The 25,914-nt window shown below is 26.0% G+C and overlaps 1 protein-coding gene across 5 annotated transcripts in view; it reads left to right on the top strand.

Annotated features, from left to right (window-relative positions):
• Positions 1 to 502: 502 nt before the first annotated feature.
• LOC100198141 (serine/threonine-protein kinase D3) overlaps positions 503 to 25,914 on the top strand; it is a 57,626-nt gene continuing 32,214 nt past the window's right edge. The window contains exons 1-6 of one of the 5 annotated variants that reach the window (XM_065805766.1): positions 16,147 to 16,311; positions 16,413 to 16,480; positions 21,521 to 21,655; positions 23,302 to 23,430; positions 23,629 to 23,900; positions 24,110 to 24,146. In XM_065805766.1, coding sequence (XP_065661838.1) covers positions 21,598 to 21,655; positions 23,302 to 23,430; positions 23,629 to 23,900; positions 24,110 to 24,146 — 496 coding nt within the window. In that variant the 5' untranslated portion in view covers positions 16,147 to 16,311; positions 16,413 to 16,480; positions 21,521 to 21,597. Of the gene's footprint in view, positions 616 to 1,476; positions 1,786 to 3,862; positions 4,258 to 16,146; positions 16,312 to 16,344; positions 16,481 to 21,520; positions 21,656 to 23,301; positions 23,431 to 23,628; positions 23,901 to 24,109; positions 24,147 to 25,914 lie in introns of those variants that run through there. The other 4 variants (XM_065805767.1, XM_065805769.1, XM_065805768.1 and 1 more) reach the window with 4 other exon arrangements.

Here is a 25,914-nt window from a genome sequence, read left to right as displayed (position 1 = left end):
GAATTGATAGTATAATGGGAAAAACTTCACTAGGCTATGTTCTGGGTTGTGTAATGATTTCTGGACAGCCCTAATGAGGCGTTTGTGTATCTTGTAAAATGTATTTCTTCATTATTGAATTCCGTCTAAATTATTAAACAGGCAAACCAATGTTTTCGTTTAAAAACCGTATAAAAGTTTTTAAGAAATTTTTACGACACTTTCGTTTTTTTTGCAAAGTTATTTGAAATTTAATTTAAAATCAAACAGAAGTCCTGCATTATATCTAATATATGTTATTTAAGGTAATTTTAGGTTAACTTAATTTTTAATAAAATCTTATTGAGTTATGTGACAACCATTTTATTATTCAAATCACGACCGTGAGTAAGAATTATGACTACGTATTGTATAAATTATTACTATATAAGAGAGAATAAGTAAATATTTACTGTAAACACGGTATGACAATCAAAACGCTTTGTTTTAATATTTTTCTTAATGTTTTTTTTATTCCGTTAATTAGTTTGCTTAGTAATAAGTTAGTATGTCAAAACTATTACGTCGGATCAATATACTTTTTACATCGGATTTTACTTTCATAATTCCGTATTTTGTAGTTTTGCAGTTTTATGAGTAAGTTTTTTTATATAATATTTGTTTCAGTGACAGTTTTTTTTATATTGATAAACATAAGTTTAAACTAAAAGTATTTTATTTAAGAGTATAATAAAACAGTGACGGATCCAGGAGTTTTTTTGGGGGGAGAGGGGGGAGGTAAAGGTTGGATTGGATGTTGAAATATTTTTGTATTTTGTATCACATATGCGTCTCTCATTTCTGAAATACTTTAAGACTTTCAGATTCTGGTGGGTTTGGGAATGGGGGGTAACCTTGCTTATTCCCCTACCTCTACCCCCTCTCTCCCTCCTGGATTCGTCACTGTGATAAAGTTTATTTCTGAGCAAAAACTATTTTTACTTTTAAAATTTTGTGTAAACAGTAAAATGAAATAACAAAAAAAATCCATAACTAAAAACATCAAAATGTAAGTTACTAAATGTTAAACAACATTTTTTTTAACTTTATTTTATTCAGCTAAATAGACTAAATAAAATTTAAAACATTTAAATAACATACTTTTGATAAAAAAAATTTTTGGGTATTCGTTATTATATTTAGATAAAAATGTTCACACAGTAATTATAAAAAAAACATCAGCTCTTTTTATTTAATTATAAACACACATTAGCGTCGCTAGCTTAAATGAAATTGTGGAATACAATAAAGCAATATTACAATATTGGGAGCGAGAGGATAAAATCTATGAGATAAATTACAGCAAGTAATAACAATTAGATATTTAAAAAATGAACTATATATATATATTTTTCATATGTAAATGCAGTTGGGAAAAATATAAGCTTGAACCTCTTTAAGTTGGTTTTGATTCTTCTAGAATAAACGTCTAATTTAAAGTTATAAAAATTTTTCTAGGAGTTTTAATTCATAAAAAATTGTCGGAATTACATTTGCTTTCAAGGAAAAATGCCAATCATTGTGAAATATTTTAAATTATAAATGGCAGAAGTATGTATTTATAAAGAGTTACTGTTTCCTGCACAGACAAGGTGGATTGGTAAATATGATGCAGTATACAATATTTTGGATTTGAAAGATAAATAAAACTTGATAACAGATGCACTGCAATACTAAAATTTACAAGAATTGATTTTAATAGAATACTTTGATAAATAGTTTGATCTGAGATGAAACCATTAGTTGTGAAACTAGATCAGTTGCAAGGTGACAAAGTTTTAAATTATTATAAAGTTTTAAATTATTTAAGAGTAAACTTTACAATTATTTAAAATACACATCTAAAAAAGAAGTTTTTAGTTTAAAGTTTCTCATTATTTTTTTAATCACCGTTACACACTAATTGTTATTTATATATTTATAAATATATATAATGGTAGTTTTATCAAACTTTATTTCCAGTAATAGAAATTCTCATACGAATTTCTTTTCTTCAAGAGAAGGTTCTTTAAGTTTCATAAAAAAAAGCGCTAAAATTCATTATATCTGATTTGTTTATTTAAAATGTAGTGAACAATACAAACTGGCCTTTTATTATTCAAAACGTGAAAGTTTTTTTTTTTCGCAAAACAAGTCAAAAATGTAGAATAAATTTCTTAATATAATAAGACCAAAAAGGAGACCGATGGGAAGCCGGAGCTACTTGTCTCGCGAGATTTCGTTTACTATGAACCGATAAAAGTTAAACTTGTTTATATGACAGCCCACTTAACTGAAGTTTCGCTTGATTTTAGTGGGATCCCACTCAGGTCAGACGATTTCCATATAAATACGAAAAAGCAATGCAAGCAAAATATAGCTCATTAATGTAGCTGATTGGATAAAAAAAATCACACCATTTCTTTTATCCAATCAAAGACATTTCCGTTTATTTTTAAAACAAACAGTTAAATAAAAATAAAAATGCCTAGTTCAAAATTCCAATGTAAAACATTTATTTTTTATGTTTTTATTTATTTAGTTGATCTGGTTAACTGGACCAGCCCGATTAAACACCTCCTTAGTAAATTTTGTCACACAAAAAAAAGGTGTTATTGATATATGAAAGCAAGATTTATATTGAAAATTTACCTTGGTAATAATTTTAAGCGGAGATAAGTTGATTCCTTTAAGCTGGCAGCAAATAATAGTTTGTATAATAAGCTAAAAAAGTACTCTAAGTATACAAATTTCCTGTGAAAAGATTTTACATTTTTCTTTAAAAATTACATATTTTTTAAAAATATTTTTAGAAATTAAAAAATCCTAACTACTACAGCGAAAGATGAAAAAGATTAATTAGGAAGATTTATTGTAGTTTCTGGAATTTTCTGATAAAAGGCTATGAGGTTAAACGCAATTCTTTAACTCCCTGCTGCCAACTAGTCTTGGTCTCTCCCTATAATGAAAAATGTTAGTAAATCATTTTGTCAATCTTTTAAATCAAATGAATGATTCCTGCAAAGCAAAATTATGTTTTTTTCTTGCTCCAAACAATTGTTTTATTGCATTTAAAAATGTAACTTAATTTTAATATTAAACCGCAGGTAAAAAACTGTATTTTAGCAATATTAGGCAAAATCTAGTAAATAAAAACAATTTTATTAAAGTAAAGTTTTGGAAAGTTTTATTCCACAAGCTACAAGGATAATTATTCCGCAAGATATAATAATAATAAGATGTAATAATATTTTTTAAGTTATTTTTGAGATAAATTTCTGAAAAAATTTCTTTGATCTTTTTTGATTACTTTTTAATTATCTATCACATTATAATTTTTTACCAAAAAGATATAGGTTCCCTATATCTTTTTGGTAAAAATTTACTTGCCAATCTCAGATTTGAGAACCTTATTAATCGGAAACTCCTTTACATTAATTTTAGGCTCGTTTGTTTTCATTTCGTTCTTGTAACAATCACAATATTTTATTGAGTATTTTGATGTTTTTTTTAATAAAAATTTGCACCAAAGTATTATAAACATTGATGGGGCTGCTCTAATCTGATATTAAAACTAGAGTTTCATTGTGTCATACAAGAAACGGTACGAAAATTTATGTATTTAAAAAAATAGTTCTTGTTAAATTTTTTAGTATTTTATTTTTGAAACAAGAAATAAATAATGGTGTTCATGGTAAATACTAAGGTTGTCTAGGCATATTCAGTATCGATTTCAGTTTCGGCATAAAAGCTCTTAAATTTTTGTATCATTTTTTGACTCATCGAAACTTCGGTTTCGGTGTCAAATTAAATAAATTCTAAAAAGTTTTTACATCAATTTAAAAAAAGTGATAACTTCTGATGTAAGCTTATAATAATAAAATTGGCGATAAGAATGACAAGAAGAAGAAATATAATGATAATGAATTTAAACGATTTAAGAGATTTTAGTTATGAGGGGATTTTTTAGCTTTTATATAGTATTCATAGCCGCAATAAACAGTCCGACCTTTAGGGACAGATAACTTAATTTTACTAATTAATTGTAGAATATGGTTTTAATTTTCTTTATAACTCAAAAAAGTGAATGTAAATGGCAGTTTATTAAAAAGTTGGTTCCATACAAAGAAATAATTTCGAAATCGTTTAGTTTAGGTTTCGGGATACTTGAAAAAATAGTTTTAAAGCACTTTTTTGTTGATAAAAATTCGTTTAAAATTATTTTAAAGTTTTATACCGACAAAGCGGATTTTAAAAACCGTAAGTTTTTTTTGAATCTCTTGTTTTCATTAAAATATATTATTCGAAAATTTACAGTTAAAAATCTCAATCAAAAATCAAAATCTGTTTCTACACGTTTATTATGTTTTGCATGTTACACGTATGTTTTTATTGCTTTTTTATTGTTTTACATGTTACACGTATGTTTAACTAATATACTTATATATATATATATGAATAATATTTTAATTGAAAAAATAAATAAAAAGAGTAAAAAATAGCAACACTTAACAATATTTTTTGTAATAAATAATCTTTATAGTTTGTAACTTTAAGATTTATGCTTTTACTGCAATAACTCATCGATCGCGGAGCCGTTTGTTATCTGACCCTTTCCCGACGCTGCGATCTTGTAATTACTTTTAATGTAATCATTAAGAAACTTTAAAAGAACATTTCTTTGTGTACTTTTTAGAACTAGAATTAATATTAGGATTAACTGTCTTAGGTAAATACTGACTATTTTTTACAAAAGAATGAAAGAAAAATAACTGTTTTTAACTCTTAACAAAATCTATTTTAATATGCACTTCACATAATATTAAAAGGGAGAATGAGGGGCAGAGAAATGACTTGGGGGCGATAGGGATTGGTGGATGGCACAATAACCCCTATAAAGATTTTTTTCAAGTATCGTACTTGTGATAAATATACTTTTATCGATGCTTTTACAAGCCTTTTATTATAACTATTAAATAGATCTAAGTAAACAATTTATAGTTTGAGTTTGCTAAGTTTATTTTTGTTAACAATCATCGTAAAAAAAAAAAATTAATACTATTGCAACGGTTTGGTTATCTAAAAATATATTTACACTATACATATTACTGAAAACAAGTATTACTAAAAAATTTACTTTCCTGCTAGTTTATACAACATTTTTCTGCGAGATTTCGCTTTTAGAGGGTACAGAACGTTCGTTGGACGTCTTAAAAACACCATATTGACTTGTGACGTCTATAAGGCGCTGAATAAACGTCTTACGTATGTTGTGAATTAATGTCAATCCAAAAATACATGTTTTTTCATTGTTGATCACAGATAATTTTTGATAATCTTTAGTCTACTGAAACTCATTAAAAGTAGATGTCTTATTTGGTTAGAGCGCTTGCTATAGAAGCAGGAGATCTAGGTTCAAAGCGAGCTCTGGACATATTTTTGCGTCACGGTAAGGAAGGAGGCGTGAACTTCCTGGTTAAATGCACTTCCGCGGTGCTCTGTGACAAGACCATAAGGTCTTCTTGGAGCACCTAAATTCAAAAATAAATAAATAAATAAACTTTTAAGTTTGCATTAAATGCTACATTTGGCTGGTTTAGAAACTGAGACGTGGAAGTATAAAAAGCCGTTCTAAAACGACGTTTCGTTATCTCATTTTATTTTTACTTTGAGTTAGAAAAGTTTACAAACAGTAACGTAGACTAGTGATTTCGGTTATTCAAATTATCAACTAATCAAATGGTTTTGTCTAAAAAAAATGCGTCGTTAAACAAAAATAAAAACGAACTGAAACTGGCGTAGGAAGTGCTTATGTTTATTCAGTGTTTATGTTTAAATTATTCAGTTTTTATGACCATGTAAAGAATACCCTCCCTCTCTCAATTTGAGGGGCCACTAACATTACATGGTCATAAAAACTAAACACTGAAAAATTTAAACATAAAATTTAAAATCTGTCGATGAATGCGTAACTAGTTAATATTTATGAAAAAATAAATAATTCAACTCATTGCCCTCACGTTTAGGTTAAGGGGGCTAAGATTTTAGGGTTTCTTGTTCCTATTCTCCTATCACAGTAATTTTTTTTTTATAAAGAATCTTTTCGTCATACATATGAACGTAAAAAAGTTTGGAGTGTTTATTTTGTTTAAAAGTTGATTATTTCAAACATTTAATAACTTTCCTACGCCAGTGTATGTATATATATATATATATATATATATATATATATATATATATATATATATATATATATATATATATATATATATATATATATATATATATTATTTATATATATATATATATACATATATATATATATATATATATACATATATATATATATAAATATATATATATATATAAATATATATATATATATATATATATATATATATATATATATATATATATATATATATATATATATATATATATGCATACACTGTATATAAAAGGGGAAGGGGTTGGGAATTGACGAATTTAGTCCGCTAGTTGGGTATTTGACACAATTCAACTGGATGAGTTTTAGTTTTGAGGACTTTTTATTTTTACCTTTAAGAAACCAGTTGATACTTTCTATGGATTTACCTCACCCCCCCTCCCTTTCCTCTCATTTTATTTTGTAGAATTGCCTCTGTGTATATATATATATATATATATATATATATATATATATATATATATATATATATATATATATATATATATATATATATATATATATATATATTCATATATAATGAATTCTAATGAAAATATTTTTAACTCCTCTAAACGCGTTTATGAAGATGCCCATAAAAAAAGTCACTTTCAAAATTTCGAGCTAAAATTTGAAAAGAAAATTGCAAAAAAGCGTAATAGAAATAAAAACATAATTTGGTTCAATTTTGGTACAGCAAAAATGTTTCAACAAATATAGGTACAATTTTTCTAAAATTAGTAGACAAACATTTTCCTCCCTCTAATAAATTACATAAAATTTTTAACAGAAATACCATTAAAGTAAGTTATAGTTGTACAATTGTAATTGTAAACAAAAAATAGGTTGCCCTCTAAATGGAAAATACCTTTCGAAAAATATAATTTACAAGTGCATTGTTTCCTCACAAAATAACCCTGATAAACAATATATTGGCTTAACCGAGGGGAATGGAAAAAACGTTATGCCAATCACAAACAATCGTTTAAACACAAGAAATATTCAAAAGAGACTATGCTGTTAAAATATATTTGGGATTTAAAAGAAAAAAAGAAAAAATTTTAATTTACAATGGTCTATTCTAAAATCTGCCCCAGCCTATAATAACATTTCCAAAAAATGTATGCGATGTTTGCAAGAAAAATTTGAAATAATTACTCATTTAAATCAAGAAAATTTATTAAATAAAAAATCTGAATTAATTTCTAAATGTAGGCACGAAAATAAATACCTCTTAAAAAATTATAAAAACAAATGACCAAATTAAACTATTCTCATTCCAAAGAAATTTATTTAATAATTACTTTCTGTAACTTTCCGTTAACAAAAAAAATATAGTAATTTAAATTTTTTTATATAATAATATATAACTTCCTGAAAAATATTTTTTTCTAAAAATTGAATTTTTTTGAGATTTAGTAACTCTTCCTGATGATCCAGCAATGGTGAAACTTAAAGTAGAAGATAAAAGTTAGATATTTGTTTTTTACTAATATATATATATATATATATATATATATATATATATATATATATATATATATATATATATATATATATATATATATATATATATATATATATATATATATATATATATATATATATATATATATATATATATATATATATATATATATATATATATATATATATATATATATTATTAGTTAAATCTTAACAAATATTTAAAGTTTTTTTCTCTTACACAGAAGGCCTTTCATATAAAATCTTCAGCTGTGTATGAGATTTACAAAACTATAAAAAACTCTTTATATTGAACTTCCTATAAAAAGTTTAAAAAGAAAGTAATTAAGATTTATATAAAAAACTATAATTAACAAAAATATAGCATGATTTGATACTTGTAGGTAAGGAAATTTTAAAAGTAATATGAAAATAATTTCTTCCTGTTTATATGTTCATTGTATCATGTCCCTGTTTATGTAGGTGAGCTTCATAAATAAGAAGTAAATTCTCATTTTTAACATTGGAAATAATTTAGAGTTTTAACATTGCAAATAATAATTAAAAAAGGTTCATTTTTATGGCAATTGAAAACATGCTAATCAAATTTATCTGAACCAGTACCTGTTCTGCATGTGTAGATGTGTAGATTAGTTCTTAACCTTAGGTTATTAGTTTTACCAATGTATGTTTTTTTTCCATCACATCCATTACATGATAGAAAATAAATAATATTTTTTGAATTACATGATATTTAATTTTTAATGTACCATACTTTACCAGATGATGTAGTAAAATGGTTAACAAACTGAAGATAGATAGTACATAACTTACAACGTTTTGATACGCGTTTGAAAACCTTACATTCATCGTTAATAAAAACTGGTTTCTTATTAAAACTTGATATACTTATGTGTCTTAAAATATTTTTTGGTTGGCGTTGTGATAGTACAATAGAAGTGTTTTCAAAAACTAATTTTAAATTATTGTCTAAAACAGATAGTTTCAAAATACTATGTAGAGTAGTTACCAAATTTTCAAAATTAATATTTGCAAAATTTGTAGTTACAAAAGGTATAATTTTGTTCTTTTCTTATTTTTGAGGTGCTGGTCCCTGTAGTCGAGCTTTAAAAATTCCATTATTAATGATTTTTACTGGGTAATTGCATCGAACTAAAAATTGTTTTAGTTGTTGAAGTCTAATTTCCATTTTTGTTGGATTAGATACAAAACAAATGATCCGTTTAGCTAATGCAAAAAGTATATTTTCCTTTGTGTGTTTAGGGTGATGGCTATTGTAATTTAGATAGTCATGGGAATTTGTAGGTTTATAAAAAATATCTGTTTCAATAATGTTGTTATCATGTAGAATAACTTTTATGTCTAAGAAGTTTAAAAATTGGTACTATGTGGTTTTCGTATATGAAATTTTAGATTGTTCTTCTGTATATTTGATATCGGGGTGTAAAGAATTGAGACACTTTAACAGCAAATTAACATTAATTGATTTTAATAAAGCAACAAAACCATCATCCATGTATCTTTTGAAATTGTTTTGAACATTCTTTCATTCAATTTTATTGAAGAAGTTTAGTAAAACTTTAGGAAATAGTTTCACTTCTTCAAGATATCCTACTACTGAACAAGCATATGGTGGAGCCATTTTTGTTCCCATAGCTGTACGGATTAGTTGATTGAAAAACTCATTATTGAAAGTAAAATTATTGTTCTTTAAAATAAAATTCACGCTTTCTAAAATAAAAGCTTCCGAAAATCTGATAGGTATATTATCACGTAATTTACTTATCCAAAAATTAATTGCTTCTAAACCAAGTTCATAAAAAATACTAGTATAAAGATAAGAAATATCAACACTGTATAAAGTAGTATTTTGGTACTCCATATTATTAGGTAGAATTCTAATGAAATGCCAATCAACTTTGATATATGTTGTTAATTTTGGTACAAGAGGTGATAAGATTTTTTCAACGAGTTCACTAAGGCGCTGGATAGGCGAAAAAGACCCGCCCTAATATATACATATATAATATATATGTATATATTAGGGCGGGTCATATTTTTAATTCTTCTGATTTTTGCATCGTTACTAGTGGGAAAAGTTGCTACCCCATGTAATATGACTACCAAAAAAATATTACCATTTTTGAATTTACATCAAAGGGGGCAACTTTTGCTTGTATTATTTGAGTTCCACTGTTATTCGTCTACATATCACCTGAAAATAAGTAAAAACAACATGTAAAGAATAAAAGCTACATTTGTATACTAAAAAAAGAACGTGAAAATGCAAAATCCTTATATAAAGCCCTTTTTACTGTCGAATTTTGGATATTTAAGTTTTGAGTTTGAAGCGGAAACAACCATTCCATGACATTTTTCATAGGTTGTGACAATCTTAGATAGAGTATATACTTCTTTGACTAGACGTTCAACATTTTGAGAATGGCATGGAATGTCAGAAACTTGAAGAGTGCCATTTACAACATTGATTAAGAGGTTCATTGTTCACTTCAGATAAAATCGGAGGAGGAGAGATATCAACATTTGACCAGTCGATCATTTCTAAATATGAGGATAGAAATTGAAAGAAATTTTTTGTAATGGAAATTGAGAGAAATCTTTTGTAGAGAGAAAACACGCACCCCATCAGTATTATCTTCTCTTTTATATAAAATAATTTTCTTTGCTGCATCGACCGCTTTTTTCTTGTCTTCATCTTTGATGACTGACAACAAACCATTTTCAAGATGAGCAAAGTAACAGTTTCTTTGCAATACTTTCTGGGCAATTGCTATTGTATCAGGATGTTTAAGACTACAAATAAATTTCGTAATCATGAAAAATTTCTGTGCTCTTTCAACGAGTTTCCAATTTTTCTTTGTTAAAAACAAATAGAAACAGTAAACTTTGATGATGTAATCAACATTTTTTATCAGACTTATTGTGGGTTTTACGGTCGACATGTATAACCAAAGCAGACGATCGGCAAATGTAAGCCATCCGGGAGAAGTATTTGTGAAATACTTCTTTGTTTCTACATCCAAAATTTGAAATCCACGGATAACAGCATTGCCTGTTTTAAGTAAGTATTTCTGATCTTTACGGAGATTATGAATAACGTCATTAGACATTTCAATGAGTACTCCGTTTACACTGGCAAAGTCAACTATTGGTAGAAAATGAACATCAAAAGATAGTTGTTCACCAAGAATGTCTTTGAATACAGTAGAACCAGATGTACTTCCATCAAGTGCAGTGAAAATTGCTCTGATAGGTAACTTATTCAAATGAAGCAAACAAATACACCATAGAAGAGGTTTGCCAGTACGAGTTTCAAGTAAACGAATGATACCACTTTTCTAGCTAGTGTTTAAATGGGTTCTATCACAAACAACACTTTGTAAAGTTACAAGAGAACTTCTGTCGTTTAAAACTAAAACAATTTTTTTCAAAACATCAACTGCTTTACCACTTTGAGGACAAATGTGATCAAAGTAGACGCTGTTGAGACATGAACAGATTATGTAATGATCTTCTTTGATGGAAGTGGCCCTGCTAACTTTACCATCGTCTTGTTCCACTAACCTTAGGGTTTTGTCTATGTGGGTAATTCTGCATGTTCTTCGAAATCTTTTTATCGCCACAGGTTTCTTTGTCTTCTAAACTCCTGTTCGTTATATTTGACAGAGTTCTTTGTACTGAAATACATTGCGATATTTGGAATCATGTCCACTATGTGAGCTGTCTTCTGAATTAGTAGCTTCATTATATTCCTCATTATCATTGCAACAACTTCTTTCTTTATCGCTCTCCCAGGAAAGAATTATTGTCAATGACGAAGCTTGGCCTGTTTCTGCATTCTTTTTTCCAAACTGAATTTTCAGTTCTTTACGAATTTTCTGCTTTTGGAGTTGTTCTGTTTCTTCTTGGTCAATCTGGCCAATCTAAATTTTATGATTACTCTTTTGAGTGAGCCGAAACTCCCATTCTTTAAAAGGAACTTTGGTGAAACAATGGCAGTTTAACCGGTCTCTGATACCACAAATAACATAGTTGCAAGGACAAATGTGAAATACTTTATTGAACGAACCAAGTTGGCACTCAATCGTTTTGTATCAGTAACCAATTTATCCAAGCTTTTCAGAGTGCTGTTATATAACATCTTAGGAAACCTTGTCCTCAACCATATGTTTACCAAATCATCAGCTAACATCTTATTTATATCTCTGATTGATGGTTCTTCAGAGTCTAAGGATTGTGAGAAAGCGTGTCTGATGTATAGATAATGCTTAAAGACTTCTGCTTTTGTCAGCAATTGACTTTCTGGAAATTTACGGGGTTGGCCAAATACTGAGTGTTCTGTGTCACTTCCGGTTATGATTCTTTAAACTTTTTCTTTAAGTTTATCATGCAACCTTAAAAGAATAAGAATAAAAAATCATTCGTAATCCACATTTACAAAAACTAACTTTAAAAAAGCAATGTTCTCTTGTGAACGTAAATATTAAGTGCCAACAAATCAATACACAAACATTCAAACAATTCTACAATGTGTTAAACTTTAACATTAACAATCAAAACATATTTAAAGTATGCATATTTCAATATTAGTATTGCATTATGCATTCAGAACACTCGGAATATTGTGAGTGTTGCATTATCGCCAGGGCCGTCCCGAAGAGGTTTCTCATGGAAGTGGGGGGGGGGGGGGAGTGGTCGTATGTATTATTTGCCAACTAGTAACACCAAAAAAAAAAGGTCCACAATATTTGAAATTTGTCAACTATAGTTCAAAACTAGCCAACTCAAATGCTTATATGACAGCTTTGGGGAGGGTGGAATACCCCCTACAACCCCGTCCCCGTTCAGGATGGCCCTGATTATCGCGCTTATATATTAAAAAACAACTATCTGATAGTTATTGATTCTACCATGTTTATTACATAAAATCTTATTTATATATATACAAATTAAAACTCCCATGACAATTCTTTAACTACAATAGTCATTAAAATAACCCTTAAAAGTAATCATAAAAAAATGCGTGAATTTTAACTCGCTTCTTTACGCAACATTTTGTGTATTCTACAAACAGAGTGCTCAATGTTCTTAAAGAACAGAGCAATAATAAATTAGTAAAAACACTTATCTAATTTTTGTTTTCTTCTATATTTCTTATATATATATATATATATATATATATATATATATATATATATATATATATATATATACATATATATATATATATATATATATATATATATATATATATATATATATATATATATATATATATATATATATATATATATATATATACACACACACAGACACACACACACACACACACACACACACACACACACACACACACACACACACACACACACACACACACATTAGATACGATACTTTTCAGGAGTTTTCCAAGAAGATTTCTGATTGTTTCCGACCTTTTCTATTCCACTTACTATCTGATTATGACACGACATTATTTATTTCATAACGCGACAATATTATTTGATAATTGGATAATACGGTTTTATATTTTGTATGGCATCTTGTAAAAAAATATCATTTCATATTTGAATTATAGAGTTTTATTAAGTAAATTATATATTAAAATAATAATTACATTGGAGGTAAAAAAACAAAAACAACAACAACAACAACAATATTTTTTATTTTGTTTTTAAAAATAATTCAAAAATATCATAAAGCGTCACATGGTGTAACTTGGGGCAAAGGGGCAAAAATGAAGCATTTGACTTTTCTTTCCTAGTGCAGGTCTGCTTTTGTTTTTTATGAATTTGTTTTTTTTATTTGTTATTCTTGCTGTTGTAAAAAATTTTATGATTTTCTTTTTCTTTCTTTAAATGTTTCATAGTGGTTTCCATCATTTTTGTTCTAAAATGTACATAGGAAAGCACATTTAAAGTTTACAACTCAAAAAAAATTCCGACAACTTATTAACGCATCAAAAACATTAATATTAAACTTTTAATCATTAAATGCTTAAGTTGGCTTTTTTTTTTTTTTTTAAAGTATTTTAAAGATATTTTACTTATTACAGAGAAAGTCTACTGAAAAAGATTGTCAAAATAAATAAAGTTATTTTTATTTTTTTATTTTTTTAAACTCCATCATTTTGTGAAAGAAGTAGATTTAAGCTTTTTGATTACATTCCGCGAGATTAGAACTATTTTGATTTATCTCCACATTTTAAAACGGTTTACAAAATATAAACTTTGGGAGACGGCATATAAAAAGATTTTTGTTATTTTTGTTATTTCCGCAACTTTTTTTGATTGTAGCTTAGATTTCAATATAGTAGAAAAATATTATTTTGAGGTACATAACACGATCAATAACTCGAATTTTTCATAAAGTGGAGATTCAAAATAATTCTAACCTCGCAATTTAATAATAAAACATCATTAACAGATTACACAGAGTTCACATCCTAAAACTAAAATAAATTAAATTTTGCTTAAAATCCTTTTTAAGTATCTGGGGATTTTTTGTTCTTTTTTAATCCTGTATTTTTCTTTGAAATATTCTGTTTTTATTAATGAGCAGTTTTTGACTTCTGTTAAATAATTGAAGAGCGTTTTTCAAAAGGGACATAAGTCACTTGTACATGTATTGAAAACTAAAAAAATTAATTATCTATTTAAACTTTTAACAAATAATATCTTTTATTTTTTTTAGCAGTAGTTTATTGTGATTTTAATAAAAATTAGTTTACTATTAAAATTTTCTCTTTTATAAATATACTTATAACGGTTTAAAATGTGAGAGGTTTTTCAAAAAGGGCTTAGGTACACATTTTTTTAGAGAAAAAATAATGTTTGTGTCAAATTATATTTCGTGTGATTTAATGTTTTCGAATTAAGTTTATTTAGATAGACTTACAAAAATGATAACACAAATTCCTAGAATCCTAATATTTTGACCACCTCGCCCTTGTTACACGATAAGTAAAGGCCCTATTCGGGATTTCATTTTTTTGTAACAATTTAAAATTGATACGTTCTGTATTCAAACAATTTAAAATTCATTCGTTAAAATTCAAAACATTGGAATTAAATAAATAAAAGTGGATGTATAATTTTTTTGTCCATGTTAACATAGTCAGAATCGTGTCATTTACACTATAGAATCCAAAAGTAACCAAAACTCAATTTCGGCAAAAATTTTCCATTTTTGCCGAAATTGAGTTTTGAAAAATGTTAACCGGTTCCGGTACTAACTCAATAACTTTTTGTTTCTAATTAAAAAAAATCATCAAACAGAAAAGATAAAAATTCACAGATATTAATTAAAGATTTAAAAGAAAAATTTGTTTTTTTTTTAAATTATTTTGTCAGTATTTTATTATCTGTTGTTTTTGCTATTATTATTTATCTTATACTAATTTAATAGGACTGTTATGATTTATGTTATAAGTTTTTGTTAACTAGTATGTAAGAATTTATGTCTTATATAATATCAATTTATGTCATATATAAAATCAGGATAGAGGTTATCCATAAATTATGTCACGCAGTTTTTGACCATTTCTGACTTCCCTCTCCCCCTCGTCACAAAATCGAAACACATTAGTAGCAAGTTTTGTCAAGGATGCTCAACGTCGGAATAGAGGTTTGAAAAGAGAGACAACTGTTTTGTATGAGTTGTCACAAAACCACCGACCTCTTCCCCTCCTTAGAGCCTTAATTAAGTTGTTTAATTTCATTTTTCAAGTAACCAATAAAATACAATGTTTAAATAAATTGCACTATTCGATGATGGAACAATTTAGTTTTTTTAAACCATGCTTATTGTTTGCTTTGAAAAAAATTGTTTTAACAATAATCAGACACTAAAAACAAATCCTACTTAATTTATGATTTTAAAGTAACCAATAAAATATTTGGTTTGAATGAACTGTATTATCTGATTATGACATATTTTATGATAAAATAAAGTCGTGGTATGGCAATAAAATAAGCGTAGTATAACAATACGGTTGTGTTACGAATAAAATACTTAAAAAAGTTTTATGGTGTTAAAATGAAGATCTAGAGGATCTTTTCGCTAGAACCAAGTAAAAAATTAACTAAAAAAAAAATTAATTAAAAAAAAGAAAATTTAATTGATTTAAAAACTAGTTAATATTGTACAATCAAAATAAACACAGACTGAAAATAGTTTTACATTTCAAAAATATCAAAATGGATTTTCACTTTCAATAATACTATTTTTTTTTTAATTTAGTTTTAAAAACGAAAAAAAAATTGAATTATCAAAACTAGGTGGGGCAATTTTATTCCCCGCTTAAAATTGATTAAACCTTATTTGACATTAGGGTTCAGTTAATAGATTATTATTTCGCAAAATTTTTTTAAGTTTTTTTATTTGTTTATAGATACTTGGATAAAAAGAAATTTAAAAACAAATAATGATTAGTCATTCCCAGAACAAACATAAACATAATATAAAATAGACATTGAGTAAACGTTTTGTGCTTTTATATATTTAATAAATGCTTTGAATGCAAAAAACGGTTTTCAAAATGTATTTTATGTATTGCATGTACCTGACGGTGGCAAATTTATTTCAACTTACTTTTAGCGGTACTTTCCAACGCAATTTTTGTTTTATTTATACAGCTATAAATAAATGAGTTAAATTTTATATACTTGGTATCTGTTTAATTGTATCTGGCCTTATATAGAATTTCAAATCTCATGGCTAATTTAGTGGATATATTGACAACATGATGCGTTTAATATCTTCATCAAGGTAATTATTTATTATCAAAAAATTAAAAAATTTCTCAAAAAATAGATCAATCAACCTGAGTCTCAAAATGCCATAAAAAAAATAAGTCAACATGGATTTCAAATGAAGCAAAATTGTATACAACTTTAAAAAAAATTAATATTTTTATAAAATATTTGTTTTTAAAATATTTATATTTTAAAATATTTATATTTTAAAAATTTGTATAATATTGTAAAGCATTTATGTCGTGGAATTGTTGTTTTTTGGGTCACTTGCGCAGGAAATTTGTTTTAAAAGTTATGTTACGTACATATTTTACATGAATATGATTTTGAGAAAAAGTTAATAAAATGATATTTAGTTCCTTTATACTTATATATGTTATAATAATGTTTAAATTTAATGTATTTTACTAAAATAGAAACTAAAGTAGAAACTAAAGTAGAGAAAATCTAGGACAGAAATACAATTTTTAAATTTACTAAACTAGTTGGTTAAAGTTTATTAAAAGATTAGGCTTGTTTTTTACATTCATTGCTGCTCAATTTTAATCTACCTACATTCCTTTTATTTGCCACACTATTGCTGTAAAATATTATGTATTGCTGTAAAATAAATTCTTCGGTCTATTCTAAGTTATAAAATAGAATCCAATAGAAATTTGATTCTATTTTATCAAATCTATGCGCTTTTGAGATTACAGCGCAGAGGTTAGAGTACTGGATTTTAGATTGAAAGGTCTGGTGTTCAACCTTTTGGAGTTTTTCTTATAGCAGTAGTCAATGCTAAAACCCACTGAAAAAAAGGAATAAATTCTTTCAAGGTGACAAGGTGAATTTCTTATCGTTTTGTTTACTTTGTAAATAGTGTTTCAAAGTGACACAGAATTTCTTATCATTTTGTTTATTGTGTAATTACTTAACATTTGTTTACTGTGTAAATACTTAACATAATGCTAAAATAAAATAAAATCATGTGTCCCACTAAAAATTTAGTTATAAATTAAAATTTTTTTCAAATTTATTCCGTAAAAGTAACTGCAATACTAAACAAACCGTAAGTTTTTTTCAAAGTTTTTGTAAAATGCAACACAGTGGGAACAGAACGTTCGTTGGACGTCTGAAGAACGTCCTACAGAATTGTGACGTTTATAGACGTCTATGTTCGCTGGGAATGGACTGTGATAAAAACTTTTAAAAAAATGACTTTAACGGTTCAAAAAGGTAGTGTAAAATGGGACTGATTTCATTGTAAGAGATTGCATTGGAGATATTTTAACTTTATGGTGCAGGGTTTAGATAACTTACTGAAAAATAAATCCATTTTATCTAAAAATATTGAGAAGTGAGTTTATGTGAGTACAGATTAAATAAATGATTTTAATTTTTTTTTTTACCACGTCACGTTTAGCCCACGTACCCATCCAATCTACGTTTTGTAGCGTTTCTTTGGCAACAATAGACCTACTCTTTAGCGTCACGCATTAATATATAAAGTATCGATTATATTCTGCAAAATCTAAACGCGAGTTCTGATGGCATGTTTAGATGAATTTAATAATCCGTGATATTTAATAATCCGTGAAATCGTTAGCCATCCGTCTAATGGATAGAACAAGACAGTTAACGATGTGTCTTAGAACTTTATATTAAAAAGAGTTTAAAAAAACTAACAAGTTTTTACGCCTATTAGAATTTTTTGCCGCATTGTTATTATATCAAATTTTTATTTTTTCAATAAGTATATATAATATAAAAAGTATTATATTCTACTTAAAAACGCGCTTATGCTGTAAGTAAGTTTTAAAAAAATCTTTTTTGTTACGGTTTTTCTACACGAGCAAATTAACTGTTTTTTATCATCATCGTCGTCTTTGTCGTTGTTATCATGATCTTCATTATCAACATCATCATCATCATCATCATCATCATCATCATCATCATCATCATCATCATCATCATCATCATCATCATCATCATCATCATCATCATCATTATTGTCATCATTATCATCATTATCATCATTATCATCATCAGCATCATCATCATCATCAGCAGCAGCATCATCATCATCACAAGTATTATTGTCATCATTATTGTCACTATCATTACTATCTTTATTATCATTGTCATCATTATTACCATTACCATCATCATCATCATCATCATCATCATCATCATCATCATCATCATCATCATCATCATCATCATCATCATCATCATTATCATCATTATCATCATCAGCATCATCATCATCATCAGCAGCAGCATCATCATCATCACAAGTATAAATAATGTTATAAATTATTATTTCAATAATTTATTATTCAAATAATTAAAACTTTTGTAGATAGTTTTCAAAATTTTTGAAATTATGTGTAATAAGATTGGTTAATAACTACAACCTCATTTTAATGCTTTTATAATTTTCATCCATTAGATTTGCATTCATTAAAAGTTATTTTTATGTGTATATATATATATATATATATATATATATATATATATATATATATATATATATATATATATATATATATATATATATATCAAGGACAAAAATTAATTTCAAGTTTTAGTATGAACTTCTGTTCATGATTTAATAATATTTAAATTAAATGATTTCCTGGAGCTCGGATTCGAAAGAAGGTAAAATGCTTTTTAAGTAAGACCAATTTTCATATTGTAAAATATAAATATTTTATAATCTAAGAAATCATCTTCTGAAATAATCTAAGACTGGTTGAGTTGTATTTTTATTTGTATGTAACATTGTAATTTGAACATTAGTGTATAACTACTTTAAATGTATTTTAAAAATTTCTTTAAAATAATCAGAATGAGTAAATCTTTTTTGTGCAAAGTGCGATTTTATTATTAAAGACTCCTAAAGTAATCACTGTTTGGGGGGCATCTATAAAGTACGTACGCAGTAAAACTACTGATTTAGGACCCCTTTCCCTTTGTATGAACCTGTACGCTTTCGAAAACCCCCTTCCCTCCAAATATGTATGCTTTTTTTTTTCAGAATTAACTCGATTTCTTTTTTCTCTCCTCATTATTTATAAAGAATTAAAAAAAAAAATTGTGACAGAAGTCAGAAAAAAAAACACAATTCTGATTTGTTACACATGTGAAATTCAATGTTTTTTAAAAAAAAATCAAGTTTAGGAAAGATAGTCAAACCCCGTGTACATACTCAGTCTTTAACACCCCCTCCCCCTTGTACACATTCATTTGTTTCTTGTACACATTCATTTGTTTGTACTTAATAGATGGCTCCTCGGTTGTCTTACCTGCCTACTGTCTGATAGTTATTTCTCAATTTTAGTTGCAAGTTGTCCCAAAATACTGGATGACTATAAAGTTACACTGCTGGCTTCTTAAAAAAAGCCAGGTCCTTAATAAAATTGTTAGTAACTGTTGAGAGTTTACTAACAATTAAAGACAAACTAGCTAATAAACAACAAGCTCAATAAACAGTCTAATTCAACAGCTAATAAACAAGTCTTGATCCCTTTATGGTCAAGTCTTGGTTCATTGTGGGTCAAAATTTTGACTGAAGTTGTTGCATGTCCTCTTGACTTTGAAACAGAATTTTTAGCAAAAATTTTATACAGAATTTTTAGCAAGATTTTTAAACAGAATTTTAGCAAACTTTCATGTTATCCCCATACATTTTAGGTGAAAATCTTAAAATGTTATCTTAAAATGTTATTTTCATTTTGTTAAACAAATTTAAATAAGATTTTACATTGTGAAGATTTTTTCATCAAGTATCTCATTTATCTGGTTGATAAATCAGCATCTTATAATATTAAAGTCTATTAACTGATGCAATTTTACATTAATGGTGTCATAGACGACTTTATGGAAGATAATTTGCATCCTAATAGTTTGTAGGAGTCTTCTTTTTCTCCTCAATGAAATTTTTTTCAACCAAATATACTTAAGTTTTCCCATCTATATGCATGCTAATAAGAAAACTAAACTAAAGGGCCACTATGAAACAACAATGGGACACACATGTTAAAAATGAATTGGCTAAGTCTCTGCGATCGGATCATATAATAACAATTTTTGCATGTAAAAAGTCATAAAGAGATATTTTTCAATATTAATTCCAAAGAATCTATTAACCCTACTCAGTATATGTTAAATATGTTACATAAGTGTTATTTAATCCAGATGTAGTTCATGAAATATGAATGCAAAATTATTGTAACAGAAATAAATTACGATCATTAACATGTGTGACTGTGTATGCGTTTAATTTAAATTCTTTATAAAATTATGCATATATATATATATATATATATATATATATATATATATATATATATATATATATATACACACACACACACACACACCTATAGTATCACAGGGACAAATTTTACAAAAAAAATGAACACTTCTTGGGACATTAGCATTATCGGGGACATTTTAGTGTACCCGTTAATTTTTTGTCCCCGTAAGCATTGGTTTTTTTGTAAAAAAAATGTCCCCATAAGCAACAAGAACTACATACATCAACTATCAAATAGCCTGACTCGCAGTGTAGTGCTGCTACATCAACTGAGGGTTTGGTTTGGGTCACCATCAAGCTCAGGTTTAGGGTTAGGGTTACAGCAAGGTTTAAATATGGTTATATTAATGTAATTAATTGTATTTGCAAATAGATGAAAATAAAAATGAAATATAATATATAATAAATAAAAATAACAAAAATAAATACAAAGTAAATATTTTTATAATAAAAAAAAAAATTTAAATATATATAAATAAAAATAAAAATATGATAAAAATTAAAAAATAATTATATTTATGATAAAAATAGTATAGAAAAAGGAAAAAAACAACAACAAAACGGAAACAAAAATATATATATATATATATATTTATATATTTATATGCATTTGAAAAATGCATTTTAACTAGTATATATGATTTATTTTAGCTTTTAAGTATAATTATTTATAATTTTCTTGGTCTATAAATTTAAAATTATTTAATGTTAATTAGTGATATGATATATAAAAATATTTTATTTTGTTAGCATTAATTAATTTTTAATGATGGCATTGTGCTGTTGAAGAGTTGAGAGCGTTCTTTGTTCATCTGAAAGATATAACGATGCCTAACACAACATATAACTCTAAAGGACAAACTGGTAGTTTGTTAACAAATAAAAGTAAATATTTTCTTTTTAAATATAATGTAATTACATTTCAAAGAAGTTTTTTTTTAGCTTTTTTTTTAAAAATTGTGGTTACAACCCTCTTGACTCTTAAACTCCGAACCTTGATAAATAAGGCTGCTGCACAGAGATAATATAGTGGGGTTAAAATTAGAACTTTTTTGCTTACAGGCACTCTACTACTGCACCACTACCATATTAAAAGGTTTTATAAATAGATGCTATATTTGCTCTATAAATAAAAATTAACTGCTAAAATTTTAAACACAGTTTCAAAAATTAAATTCTTGTTATGAAAAAACTGAAAAATTTCTACTAAGTATAATATTATTAAGTACCTATTTAGTAGGTTAACACCAACTTAATATATTTAGTAAGTTGTTTTAATAAGTAGCAGATTAACTCGTCTACTTACCATACTTATTAGATGTTACTGGGCATTTAATTATGCGAATTTATTTTATTTTATTACTTGTTAAAGGAAATTATTAGTCTCTTTATATTAATGATAAACTTAATAGTGTTAGTGCCCCTTCAAGCGTGTTTGACAACTGCATTATTGCAACTGATGTAAGAATGAGTTGCAGCACTTTTTTCCATGAAAAAATGTAAATAAAAGCGTATGCAAATATCTAATTTATCTAAACTTCAAATTATGTAATGTTAAAACATATAATAAGTTTTACAATTTTACTTTTGCTTAAAAACTGCATTGCAGCATTATCTCATAAATTTTTATTTGTAGAATTTATTTGCTGTTTTAAAAAGTTTTTTGTTTATAAAATTTGTAATAAAAGTTTTTTGTTTAAAATTTTGTTTTTGTTTAAGTGGTTAGCTTGTTGAGCTTTTGATGCAAAGTGCCGTGGTTCAAATCCTACCACTAACATTTTTTTTTTTTAATCTTTTTCAATTTTTCTAAAATACAAAATAAAACACTTTTAAAGTTTTATAAATACTATATACATAACATATATAAAAATATTATACACTATAACAAACGAAAGGGAGAGAAATATTAAAAAAGTTTATTTGCTGTTTTATAAAGTCTTTTGTTTATTAAATATTTTTAAAATTTTCATAAGACAACACCCATATGTGGCCAAAGTGGTTAGCTTGCAGCATTTCTGAACCGGTTGTCGTGGTTCAAATCCTATCAATAAAACCTTTTTTTTTTTTTTTAATCTTTTCCATTTTTTTAGAATAGAAATTAAAACACTTTTGAAGTTTTATAGATATTATATACATAATAATATATAAAGATATTATATACTATAACAAACAAAAGGGTGAGAGTTTTTTAAAAAGCTTAATTTTTCTAAAAACATCAAAATACCTGAAAAACTTTAAAACTGTATTTTTTAAATTAATATTTTTTTGCTAAATTTATTTTTTTGTTTAAAATATATATATATATTTATATATATATAAATATATATAGTCAGTATATGAAATCTATATAAGAATATGAATTTTTTTTAATAACAATGTTTTTTGATACAAATCTGGTCAGCTAGCATAAAAGGTTGTTGTATTGTTTGTTTTTATAATTGAACCAAACCTATTTGCGGTTATACTTGAAAGTTCATAAAATTTGAGTCGTTAAATAGACATTGCTTTCATAATTTTATGTTATGTTTTAGTTTCTCAATCATTTGATAATGGTTTGCGCCCACATATGCTGTATGTTCACTCGTATAAGTCTCCAACATTTTGTGATTACTGTGCTGTTATGCTATTTGGACTTGTTCGGCAAGGACTAAAATGTGAAGGTGTGTACTGTAAAAGTTTTTTAATTTATACTAATTTATACTAATCTATTTTAATTTATACTATCTTATATTATCTGAATTTATGTTATTTTAATATCTTATATTATTTTAATTTATCTTATATTATAATAGAAGGAATTTCATTGACACATATTTCAGTTTTATTTTGTTTGATATTAAACGAATGTTTTATTTTAGGTTGTAATGGAAATTTTCATAAAAAGTGTGCTTTTAAGATACTTAACAACTGTTCTGGAGTACAAATAACTCGTAATGGTTGTTCAACTTTGTCACCATCTTCCAGAAATTTTAACCTAGATTCAGATAGTTCAGATAAATATACAAAAGATAGAAGAAACACAATTGGGCCAACTGATAGTAGGAGTATAACAGATATAACCAATATACCACATACATTTGTGGTACATACATATGGAAAGCCAACTCAATGTCATAATTGCAGAAAACTGGTGAGTATTATGCATAACACTGGTAAGTATTTTAGAAATATATTAGTAGCTAAAACATTATTCAAATATTCATTATTGTTTCATTTTTAACAAACAGCTATAACTTTTGTTGTATGATTTGGATTTAAAAAATTAAAAATATATTTATACATACTTCCTAAAAAGTTAAGATTTTTTTAATTTTAACTTATGTTTTTAATTATTATTAGCTTATAGGACTGCTCAAACAAGGTTACCAGTGTAAAGGTATGTTGGCATATTTATTTATATAAATATTTAGCATATATATTTGTAATTGTATTGAGGAATTGTACACATATAAAATATACAAGGAAATATGTTAAAAAAATCGTAATTTTGTGTTTTAAAAGTTTTTATTTATAATTTGGTAAGAAAATTTCATAAATAAAATCTTTTTTGTTTTCTTATATAGTTTGTTGTTTTCTGATATTCATTGAATATACCAATAAGTTAATAATTAAAAATTAACATAACGCAAGAAGTTTAAACCTTTATCACAATTTTATTGGGCTGAATTTAATTATAAAAATGCTAATGTAATAGAGTACTGTTTTGCTTTTGTCACGCAAATATTGAATAAATTAAAACTAAGGATTCTGGAATCGAAATGACAAATAACTCTAAAATGAATGAAAACATCAATTAAAGCTATTCAGTTTTTAATACAAGCTCTAAATAACTTTTTGAATTCTTGTTTATTAATAGTAAATTTTCAAGAACTGATTACAAAAAAAGTTTTCATTTTGATCATTTAGTTTAAATTTGACATTTTAAAGCCTGATTTTTATCAGTAGATAGTTTTCTTTGACAATAAGAGAAATTTCATAAACAAATGAGTTTAATGAATCTTAATAGGTTTAAGGTGGGTATATTTTCCAAAAGTTAACAAACTACCACTTCTTTGTATTAAGCACCTGAGAGTAAATGCTTGAATAAAAAGAATTTGGCAAGGTCAGAAAAATATTAACTTGCTCTCTAAGCATTGACTTTTAAAAAGATACTTTTAGAATAAAAATATTAAAAATATATATTTAGTTAATAAGAAAATTCCTTTTAAAAGTAGATCAAATAAATAAATTTACAAAAATGTTTTGAATAAGTTTTAATCCTTAATTTTTAAGAAAGCCTAAATACTTCTTAAATTAGTTTAAAATGGTTATTAATCTTTTTTAAATTTACTTTTCTTTTATTAGTACTTGTATAAGGATTACGCAAAGGAATCTTTGGTATACATAGAAAAAAAGTGAAAAATTTTCAGTTTGCGAAAAAAATAACAAAATAAACAACTAAATTTGTAAAAACAAAAACATTGTTTAAAGTTTACCAATTATAAAGTAACATTAAAAAATTAAGCTGCTAGTGCCAATAAATGAAGCATTACTCCATCAAATAATCCACCAAATAACTTTTGATTGAATGGTTTATTTTTATTTAAATCTCAATACATATGTTCATTGAATCGTTCAAAATAAACACATGCTTTTTACAATTCTTTTTGATTGCATGACCTCTTTTTTTGTAAACTTTTCACATACTTAAAAATATTGCAATATAAATAGTTTTTTGTTTCTGTAAAAGCAAGTTTTGAACTATAATTTCTTTTATAGACAAGAAAATAATCTTGAAAATTAATATACTCTGTAATTCCACACTTCTGAAATATAGCCACATCACTAATGCTACATTAATATAAAATTTGATACATGCTTTTGCTTTTTCACAGATAACTATTAAGACTTTGTTTCAATCCCCACACTCTTTGAGTTGAAAATATGAAAGTTGATAATTTGATGGTCCAAGAAAGTCATAGAAGTAGAAAATTGAGATTCATTTAATTGATAAAATCATATATTTTATGTTCATATGATTAAAGATTAAATGATACAAAAAATCAGCTATAATATCATGGCTATTTCCAGTATTAAAATCAACAATGCTGCATTCTACATTTATATCAGAACTAATGAAGGTTTTCATATTTCTTTGTTATAAT

Source organism: Hydra vulgaris, chromosome 09 (genome assembly GCF_038396675.1).
Source record: "Hydra vulgaris chromosome 09, alternate assembly HydraT2T_AEP".
NCBI lineage: Eukaryota > Metazoa > Cnidaria > Hydrozoa > Anthoathecata > Hydridae > Hydra > Hydra vulgaris.
The sequence above is the reverse complement of the archived record's forward strand: the minus strand, read 5'-3'. Positions and strand labels throughout refer to the sequence as shown.